We start from the raw sequence: 10999 nt of genomic DNA, 5'->3' as shown, positions 1-10999 counted from the left end.
CACAAACCTGTCCCCTGATAATGTAATAGCAGGCTACCATTCCCAAAATGTTTACAACAATTTTTTTGCCATGCGGTTTAATTCACATTTATTCAGAAACAACAGAAGTTTATATGAAATGAAACCATCCTCCAGGGCATCAAACTTTTGAACGACTTTCAAAAACCTCAGATCACCTATTTCTTTATTTCACATCTACCCAGATTCAATCGGCAACGTCCAAGTGCTGCCACCTCAGGGTTTATTTGCAAATATCTTTATTCCACTGGTTTTGCTTGTATTGCTTTTAGTGAGCACTGACAAGGCAGGATGGAAATAGGCTCAGTGGGTTTCTTACTAATGGTTTTCAAGTTAAGTAAATGGTTTCAGATCATTAGTTGTCTGTGGCTGAATCCGATCCTGGATCCTTCTCCAAGCAGGATCAATTTTCTGAACATCATGTACAAGAGTTACTTCCGCTTGTTCAGAAAGGAAAGTATCACAAAATAAATGTGCATGGTAACCCTTAGAAATGACTAAATGCTGAAAAGACATCAACATTTATTGCCACTGTTGTACTGAGATGAGGTTTAATTCCCTCCTCCCCATCCAATCTCTGATTTTAGTCACCACAGAGAAACACTACACAGAGGGCCAGCAAGAGGAGTGAACATCCATGGGCTGCTGTGGACTTATCGGCAAGCTATTTTCATTTATGCGACATGAAAATAAAGAGAAAAGGAAGCTCATGAAAATAAAGAGAAAAGGAGGCTGACACTCACAGAATAAAGGAAAATTGGCAATTGAGGGACTGTCAGCGGGATTCATCTTGCACAACTTTAAAAAATTTATTTCTCAATTTCCGTTTATCATACAACTCAAAAAGCAATTTAACTCCAGAAACCAAGATGAGAAATATGTGTAATCAGAAACATTGTAAACTGACCAGCAATACTTTCATCTTAGCCAGGCAAAGGATGAATGTTGAAATCTTTAATTATGATGCAATTCAACCATCCGGGCCTTGTTAACTAGTGAATCATCTGAAATCCTTTTCACATAGCTTGCATGCAGAGTAACTCTTTTAGGACGATAGGTCTCTCCTCAATAACAATTCAGCACGTCCCAATCATCCACGGTCAGCTCAGCACGCTTGCGCTTCGTAAGAGGGGAAGAACAACCAGTTACTTCAACTTGGCCACCATTTCTCTTTCTGGCCCCAAATGTAGAAGTCACAGTGGATTGTGCACAGAGATCCTTATTGGCTTTTCTGTAAAACTGCATCCTGATAGGCTCCATGATTTGGACACCATTTGAAAGTCCATCAATTCCTATATTGGTCAATTTGTTTATTCCATCTGCGAAATAAGTGAAATTGATTACATTTATGGTTTCTAATATTTGCATAATGAGGATTTAAGGTTTTTTCTTTACAAATTAATTGAATGGTGTGGCATTGTAATAGGAGCTGAATATGGATTAGTCGAATACTTCCTTTCATAAAAAAATGTCATGGCAGCAATGCATAGGAGATAGAAATGAACGCTGATCAGCCACAATTTCCACACTTTAAAAAAAATTAATTTAGTGTTACCAATTCATTATTTCCAATTAAGGGGCAATTTAGCGTGGCCAATCCACCTAGCCAAAACATCTTTGGGTTGTGGGGGCGAAACTCATGCAAACATGAGGAGAATGCGCAAACTCCACACGGACAGTGACCCAGAGCCGGGATCGAACCTGGGACCTCAGCGTCGTGAGGCTGCAGGGCTAACCCACTGCGTCACCGTGCTGCCCCACAATTTCCGCACTTGATTGCCGATTGCCGCACAGAGATTATATTTGGATGGGAGGTGTATCTGGGTAGAATTGCCACTCTCAGTCAATCCATCTCATTGCCTAGGTTATATGTCAAAAATGGAAATAGGGAGAAATTCTGCAGTAGAAAGTATATGTCAAAGTGTTTCTTCGCAAGAACCCGCATCTTCAGGAGTGAAAGCAGGCAAATTAACAAACATACGTTATTGAAGTTGATAGGCGGACACGCTGAATGTGGCTTACAACATATATGGATGTGAAACATAGAGGTTGATTTATTAAATAATGGCACCCAACAGAGAGCTTTGTGTGATAGGAGATACAGAATACTCAAAAGATATATTCCAGCGAGAAACAAAGACTCCAAGGGAAGGATGCAACATCAGCGGCTAATTAAAAAAGTTAAAGATAGTATCAAATTGAAAAAAAAGGTGTATAATTTCACAAAGATGTGTGGCAGGTCATAAGATTGGACAGAATATAAAGAACAGCAAAATATGACTAAAAAATTAAGAAGGGGAGAAATTAAGAGTACAAGAGAAAGCTCACTAGAAATACAAAAACAGATAAGAGTTTTCAGAGGATTTAAAAATGAAAAAATAAAGTGAGGAAATGCATCTGTTTTCACTGTGGAGGGTACAAATAATATCCCAGAAATAAGTGTGCATAAAGAGGTGAAAAGGGAGGGAGGAACTTAAAACAATTACAATCACCAGGAAAGGCTATTGACAAATCTCCAGGTCCTAATGGACTTCATCTAGGGTCTTGAAAGAAGTGGTTACTGACTTAGTAGATGCATTGATTTTAATTTTCCAAGATTCCTTACATTCTGGAAATGTCCTGTCAGACTGCAAATCATTGAATGCGACTCCTTTATTCAAGAAAAGGAGACAGAAAGTAGGAAACTTCCCGTACCAGCCTCCCCGGACAGGCGCCGGAATGTAGCGACTAGGGGCTTTTCACAGTAACTTCATTGAAGCCTACTCGTGACAATAAGCTATTTTCATTTTTTCATTTCAATTAGCTTAACGTCTGTCATAGGGAAATGCTGGAATCTATTATTAAGGAGGTTATAGTAGGACACTTAGAAAATCTCAATGCAACCAGGCGAAGTCAACATGGTTATGTAAGAGGGAAATCATGTTCGACTAAACTATTGGAGTTCTTTGAGGAAGTAACACGGATAAAGGGGAACATGTGGATGGGCTATACTTAGATTTTCAGAAGGTATTTGACAAGGGGCCGCAACAAAGGGTATGATGCAAAACAAGAGCTTGTGGTCTAGGAGGTAACATATTAGCATGGATAGAGGATCAGTTAGCTAGCAGGAAACAGTAGGTATAAATGTTTCATATTCAGTTTGGCAAATGTGATGAATAGAGTGCTACAGGAATCAGTGCTGGGGTCTCAACTACTTAAATTTATGTGAATGACTTGGATAAAGGAACCGAATGTATGGTTGCTAAAATTTGCTGATAACACAAAGATAGGTGAGAACATACGTTGGGAAGAGGACACAAAGCTCACAATCTGACCAGGTTCCAATTTATTGGATTTAGGTGAACATCAGGGTTTCACAAGGCTTCTCAACGATCAAGTTGGACACTCCGTTCAGGATACTTACAGAACTGTTGTGCCACTGTTCTGCCTCCAATATTCTCGCGTCGTCTGACAGACACACGTCCCCACTGATAAACCACCTGAAGAACAAAAAAAATTAAACAAAAATTCGACAAGTAAGCGAACAAAATGTAATTGTTTTCTGGGTGAACAGAAATATCACTAAAGATATGAAAATGTATTTTATCTCCCAGCAATAGTGTGGCTTTCTGGGTAACTTCAAAAGACACGAGGACTCGATTATGTAGCGTGATGGAATCAAATGTAGGCCATACTGAGAAGGGATGGCACATTCCCGTGGTGTTAATAAATCAGTTGAGATTTTACAACAATCCAGCAACTTTCATGGTCATCTTGCTACTGCCAGTCCACAAATTACCAGGGCCAGGAGTTTTATGTTGTCAGGGTTGCAGGGAGCCTAATGGAGAGGAGGTGATATCTAGGAGGTGGGGGATTAGGATCAGGACAGTGGGGGTGTTGGGTGGAGAGGCCACTGAGGGTGAATGGGGGAGGAAACAGTACCGCCAGGGATTGTACCTTTTTGGGGTGGGGGGGGGGGGTTATCTAATGTTGAAAGGAGGTTCCCCCCACCACTGCCCTGCTCATCCCAGGCCGGAGCAGGGGCACCTTCGGGGCTTTTTCTCCTGCCCCTGAACTACTCCTTCCAACCAGATAATGGAGACTGGGTGGGAAATGACCTTTAAATGGTCATTAATTGGCCACATAAGGGCAAAATCCAAGCAAGGGTGGGAAAATCAGCCTCACCCTCGACTGCCTCACTGTAAAATTGCAGATAGGTGAGGGGTGGGTGGGAGTCCAGTGGGAATGCCATCTGAGGAATTATACGGGTACCCCAAAACTCCCTCCAGCTGCAAATCACGGGGGGTGGGGGGGGGGGATGTAACATTCTGCTATAGGTTTAAAGTCCCATCTCACAACTTAACATAGAAGGATATTAACATATGAACTCCGAGTTGCACATCCAGTACCATTACCACTGCACTACTATATTCTTTACAGGAAGATGAGTTTTGCTTGTGAGGCAATACAGAGTAAATGAGGAAGTATTTTCATTTACATTGAGGAGGTGAACACATCAAAGCAGGAATATATATTTTATTGACATACAGTTAAAAGGGGCAACTTTTATCAAACGTTCATGCACATAATGGGTTGACAGGAAATGCTACTCTGCAGAGTGAAACTGTCTCAAGTTCCCTCCTTTTCCAATGCAATTTGACAAAACATCTACCGCTATCAAAGTTTCATTCTGCAAATGCCCAAAACTCATCCCAAGTGAGTGATTCAACGCAGTGACCCCTTGCATTCTTGATGAAGCCCCAGAAACACTGCCAATAATTAGAACAATTATGTCACTGGAGCATGAAGAGCTTTCAATTTCAGGTTCTTGGCATCAGGGCTAACGTCCTTTCGGGAAGTAAGTCTAGCATCCTTACCAGTCTAGCCTACATGGGACTCCAGACCATAACAATGTAGCTGACTCTTAAATGTCCTCTGAAATGACCTCGCGAGTCACTCAGTTCAAAGGCATTTAGGGATGGGCAATAAATGCTGGCCCAGCCAAGGACGCCCACACCCCATGAATGAACAGGGGGAAAAAAGCACAATAAGCTCCATGATCTAGTTCCGTAATCGCCAGATGCTGGGTAAAGCTCCCAAACAATGTGTCTTAAAATGAACTTCAGAGAGCGCATAGAGCTGTATGACTTTGCTGAGCTTGTCAAATTTGTGTTACTTTGGCAGTAGAATTATGCTTTAAGCCAAAAGATAGAAAGACTTATTTTCACCTGGGACTTTCACAAGCAGATTAAAAGGAATCTTTCAACCTATTAATCAGGAGGGGATGGGTCTCAGGTCTCAGAACTGAACTACTAAAACACCCACATCTGAAAACTTTAAACGCAGCTTGTATTGTCAAAATCACACTGGGAAACTGGAACACTTCTACCACATTCAGTACCTGCTCGGCCCAGCCTTCTGTCTTGCAGCACGAATGCTTAAACTCCTCCAGGGGTTCACCAGCAGGAAAGAGCGACAACTTACTCTGAATTGTTTGGACTGATGAACAGTCGGGCTATTACAAAGAAAAGTTAAACATGGTGAGAAACGTTTTTTTTTACATCATTTACTTTCGACAATTGGGAAAAGTAGATCTCAGCTGTTTGGATATATTGATGAGATCTTACAGCAACAGATTATTGGCAGAAAACTGTACGAAAGATTACAACATTACAGTGACCTGTTCCCCCGATGACTCGATTTCTCAATACGCCACCCAACATTACATTTATTAGGTTTCCTCCCTAAGTTGTACTCAGGGTAATCAACTCTCATGAAGAAAAGTAAGGGACTTTCTCCCATTAGAGTGGTGTTGGGGGGGGGGGGGGGGGGGGGAGGAGGAGGATATAGGTGCTGCCAGAGCTGTGGGAAGGAGACTGGGGTGCGAGAACTGTTTAATATATGCAAATAGGAGCAATAACAGCACTAGCACGTGATTTAAATTAAGCATTGAAAATAGGAGCAGGTGATTCGGCCCCTCAAGCCTGCTCCACCATTCAATATGGTCATGGCTGATTCTCTATCTGAACGCCATTTGGGAAAAGCAGCATTATGGATGTATGTAGCCCAGGTCATGGAGCAATGGGCTCAATGGTGGGATTGTCCCATAAAATAAGGGATGGCTGGGCAGCACGGTGGTGCAGTGGTTAGCACTGCTACCTCATGGTGCCGAGGTCTCAGGTTCGATCCCGGCTCTGGGTCACTGTCCATGTGGAGTTTGCATATTCTCCGTGTGTTTGCGTGGGTTTCGCCCCCACAACCCAAAGAGGTGCAGGGTAGGTGGATTGGCCACGCTAAATTGCCCCTTAATTGGAAAAAATGAATTAAAAAAAAATAAGGGATGGCTGGTCACCCTGGTTGTACTGAGTTTGCTGATCTCTACCAGGACAGCGGCTGAAGTATTACAATTGGTCTCAGCACCGATGGACAAGTAAAAGGGAAGAGAAAAAAAAATCAAACCTACTGCTCCTGACCAATGTCCAACAAGCCGCAGTGGACATTGTGTGTCCAGATATTGCACAAGGGCCGAATCAGGTTTGGCAGGTGCTCTTTTCTACCAATGAGTACACTGGACTACCAATATTCAAGGGACGTAGGTAAACAGAACAGACATTTGGACTTGACAGTTGGTGCGTGTGGAACTGTACTGTAAGATTTAGTGCCTTCAGAAGAGAGAGTGAATAAAAATGAAACAAAAAGGTCAAGGCAGAGGATCATGTATTACATAGAAACAATTACCGGGTAATAATCGGACAGAGGGAGTCAAATCAGGAACACCAAGAGAAAAGCTTGAGCAGTTTAACTGTCACTCAAACAAAGAGATAAATTACAAGCTGGAGCACAACTTGTGCTTGTGTAGTACCCTTTTTAAAAAAATATAAATTTAAAGTACCCAATTCTTTTTTTGTAAAGGGCAATTTAACGTGGTCAATTGATCTACACTGCCCATCTTTGGGTTGTGGGGATGAAACCTACGCAGACGGGGTGAATGTGCGAACTCCATACGGACAATGACTCAGGGCTGGAATCGAACCTGGGTCCTCGTCGGTGTGAGGCAGCAGTGCGAACCACTGCGCCATCGTGCCACCCCTTATGTGGTATCCTCAATGTAGTAAAATATCCCAAGTTGCTTCACAGGAATGTAATCAAAATTGTACAACAAACTACATGAGGAAATATTAGAGCAGATGGCCAAAAGTTTGGTTTAAAGGAGCATCTTAAAAGAGAAATAGTGAGGGGAAGAAATTCCAGTGCTGAGACCCTAGGCAGCTGAAGGCACTGCCGATAACAGTGGAGTGGTTCAAGTTGGGACACGCAAAAGGGAAGAATTGGAGGGGTGCAGAGATCACAGAGGAACATAGGGCCAGAGGAGGTTACAAAGATAGGAATCCATAGAATCCCTACAATGCAGAAGGAGGCCATTTAGCCTATCTGCACTGGCCCTCCGAAAGAACATCCTTCCATGCCATTCACCCACCCGATCCCTGTAACCTCAGTTAACCTACACATCTTTGGACACCGTGGGCAATTTAGCATGGCCAATCCACCTAACCTGCACAGCTTTGGGAAAGAAGAGCAGTTTTACATTGGAGGCATTGCTCGACCAGGAGCCAATGTACGTTTCTGTGCCAGTACTATGTTGTGGCCAGTAATCAGGAGGGTGGTGGGCAAATGTAACTTGGTGAAATTTATGGTAAGGGCAGTAGTTTTGGAAGAGCTCATGTAAGGCGGACAATGGGAAACGTGCCAGAAGAACATTGGAGTAGTCAAGTAAAGAGGTAACAAATGCGCCTTTTTTAAAAGGGTGACCAGCAGCATCATGGGATTTGTTTGGGCGCATGGCAGCCCGAGAGTGAAGAGGGTCTTCTTGGAGCGGAGTAGAGATGGGGGGGGGCTGGCGTTGCCCAACCTCTCAGGGTACTACTGGGCGGCCAACGTGTCGATGGTGCGTAAGTGGGTGATGGAGGGGGAGGGGGCAGCATGGAAATGGATGGAGAGAGCGTCCTGTGGGGATACAAGCCTGGGGGCCCTGGTAACGTCGCCGTGGCCGCTCCCTCCCACGAGGTATACCACGAGTCCGGTGGTGGCGGCTACCCTCAAGATTTGGGGGCAGTGGAGGCGACTTGGGGAGAAGTGGGGGGCTCGATGGAGGCTCCGTTAAGGGGGAACCATAGGTTCGTCCCGGGGAACATGGATGGGGGATTTCGGGGATGGTATAGAGCGGGCATTAGACAGCTGAGGGACCTGTTTATCGACGGAAGGTTTGCGAGCCTGGGGGAGTTGGAGGAGAAATTTGGGCTCCCGCCGGGAAACATGTTTAGATATCTGCAGGTAAAGACATTTGCTAGACGGCAGGTGGAGGGATTCCCTGCGCTCCCCGCGAGGGGGGTGAGTGACAGGGTGCTCTCGGGGGTCTGGGTCGGAGAGGGGAAGATATCCGATATCTACAAGCTTATGCAGGAGGTGGAAGAGGCGTCAGTAGAGGAGCTGAAAACGAAGTGGGAGGGGGAACTGGGGGAACAGATCGAAGACGGGACATGGGCTGATGCCCTGGAGAGGGTAAATTCTTCCTCCTCGTGTGCGCGGCTTAGCCTCATACAATTCAAGGTGCTGCATAGGGCCCACATGACTGGGACGAGGATGAGTAGGTTCTTTGGGGGTGAAGATAGGTGTGTCAGGTGCTCGGGGAGTCCAGCGAACCATGCCCATATGTTCTGGGCATGCCCAGCATTGGAGGAGTTCTGGAAGGGGGTGGCGAGGACGGTGTCAAGGGTGGTGGGATCCAGGGTCAAGCCAGGATGGGGACTCGCGATCTTTGGGGTTGGGGTAGAGCCGGGAGTGCAGGAGGCGAAAGAGGCCGGTGTGCTGGCCTTTGCGTCCCTAGTAGCCCGGCGAAGGATTTTGCTACAATGGAAGGACGCGAGGCCCCCAAGCGTGGAGACCTGGATCAATGACATGGCGGGCTTCATTAAGCTTGAGAAGGTTAAATTCGCCCTGAGAGGATCTGTGCAAGGGTTCTTTAAACGGTGGCAACCTTTCCTCGACTTTCTGGCTCAACGATAGGGTACTGGGACAGTAGCAGCAGCAACCCGGGGGAGTGGGAGGGGGGGGGGGGGAGACGTTGATTATGTTTGCTTATTTTATTTAAATTTGATTTATTTAATTTTAATTTATGGTTAAGTTGTCTTGTTGGGGGGGGGTGGGGGGAGTGTGATACATGTGATGTTACGGTATGGGGGGAATTGTGGGTGTTATGGGGCTGTTAGTTGCATATTACTGCTTGTTGCTATACTTGTTATATTTTTATATTTTCTGTAAAAAATTCCAATAAAAATTATTTTAAAAAAAACACAACTTCACATTTAGAGGCTGGTTTAGCACACTGGGCTAAATCGCTGGCTTTTAAAGCAGACCAAGGCAGGCCAGCAGCACTGTTCAATTCCCGTACCAGCCTCCCCGGACAGGCGCTGGAATGTGGCGAATAGGGGCTTTTCACAGTCACTTCATTGAAGCCTACTCGTGACAATAAACGATTTTCATTTTCAAAAAAAAAAGAGGTAACAAATGCCTGGATGTCTGTTTTAGCAGATGAGTTGAAGCAAGGACACAGTTATGCAATAATAAGTGGTGAAAATAGGCAGTCTTGGTGATGGAGTAGAAATGTGGTCAGAGATTAATCACAGACATCAAGGCTGCGATTCTTTTGAAAAGTTTTGTTGCCAACTTCCCAAATGTTACATATTCCAGATATATGATGGTGTTAACAAGTTAGATTTAATTAAATTTGCAGTTGAAATCCTTTTTTTTTTTTAAATCCAGAGTGCCCAATTATTATTGTGTTTTCCAATTAAGGGGCAATCTGGCATGGCCAATCCACCTAACCTGCACATCTTTGGGTTGTGGGGTGAAATCCACGCAGGCACGGGGGGAATGTGCAAACTCCATAGGGACAGTGACCCAAGGCCGGGATTGAACCCGGGTCCTCAGCGCCGTAGGCAGTAATGCTAACTACTGCGCCAACGTGCCACCCATCTGTAGCTGATATCAAAGAATTGTCTCATCAAATATATAGTAATAAAAGGGAATCAGCTTCAGTTTGGAGACTATAGGGATTTTTTTTTCCTTCATAAATTTAGAGTACCCAATTCATTTTTTCCAATTAAGGGTCAATTTAGTGTGGCCAATCCGCCTAGCCTGCACAACTTTGGATTGTGGGGGCGAAACCCACACAAACACGGGGAGAATGTGCAAACTCCACACGAACAGTGACCCAGAGCTGGGATCGAACCTGGGACCTTGGTGCCGTGAGGCAGCAGTGCTATCCACTGCACCACCGTGCTGCCCCCTGGATACCACAGAGATAACGGCTTTTAAATGGGAAACTTATATATCCTCACCGCAACACCAGTTCCTGAGATAGCCAGAGCCCTCAGCTTTGAAAAGCAGCACAAATATCGTATTCCATGCTCACTGATTCTGGGATTATCTGGTGTAGAAAAAAAAAACAACAGTGGAGGTAATAATTGGTTTCCGTTTAAGGAACCTACTGTGAGAACTCTGAACGAACCTACTGTTGAAACTAAGATGTTTTAATTTTTGAAGTGAACTGACAACATCCCAGAATGTTGATTTTACTTTATTCTGTAATTTCTGCAAGACAAAGCTGTACATCTTCTTCATATTTGTCCTTGGGATATGGAGGACTGGCATTTATTACCCATCCATAATTCCTTCAAGGTGGTGGTGGGCCTTAAAAAGTGAGTTAAACGTCAACCACACAATGTGGCACTCTGAACCAGTTGGGTTTTTTCAAACAGTACAGAAGTTTTATTGCAATGTTTTTGTGTGCCAGCTCACAAGTTACTCAATTTATTGAATTCAATTTCATACCTTGCCATGTTGGGATTGCAATTCTGATCATTGGATTGCTGGCCTGTAACCACTACACTGCCGGATCTAATTTAATGTAATGCCATAATCTTTCAGTGTAGTTTGTACAGAG

At 44.3% G+C, this 10999-nt stretch overlaps 1 protein-coding gene across 3 annotated transcripts in view; it reads right to left on the bottom strand.

Annotated features, from left to right (window-relative positions):
* Positions 1-802: 802 nt before the first annotated feature.
* lrrc42 (leucine rich repeat containing 42) overlaps positions 803-10999 on the bottom strand; it is a 31282-nt gene continuing 21085 nt past the window's right edge. For all 3 annotated transcript variants that reach the window (XM_038794704.1, XM_038794705.1, XM_038794703.1), the window contains exons 5-8: positions 10395-10483; positions 5399-5512; positions 3422-3497; positions 803-1337 (exon numbers count right to left, since the gene is read on the bottom strand). In XM_038794704.1, coding sequence (XP_038650632.1) covers positions 1084-1337; positions 3422-3497; positions 5399-5512; positions 10395-10483 — 533 coding nt within the window. In that variant the 3' untranslated portion in view covers positions 803-1083. The remainder of the gene's footprint in view (positions 1338-3421; positions 3498-5398; positions 5513-10394; positions 10484-10999) is intronic.

This window comes from Scyliorhinus canicula, chromosome 4 (assembly GCF_902713615.1).
Source record: "Scyliorhinus canicula chromosome 4, sScyCan1.1, whole genome shotgun sequence".
In the NCBI taxonomy this organism is placed as follows: Eukaryota; Metazoa; Chordata; class Chondrichthyes; order Carcharhiniformes; family Scyliorhinidae; genus Scyliorhinus; species Scyliorhinus canicula.
This window is presented reverse-complemented; position numbering and strand designations above follow the sequence as displayed.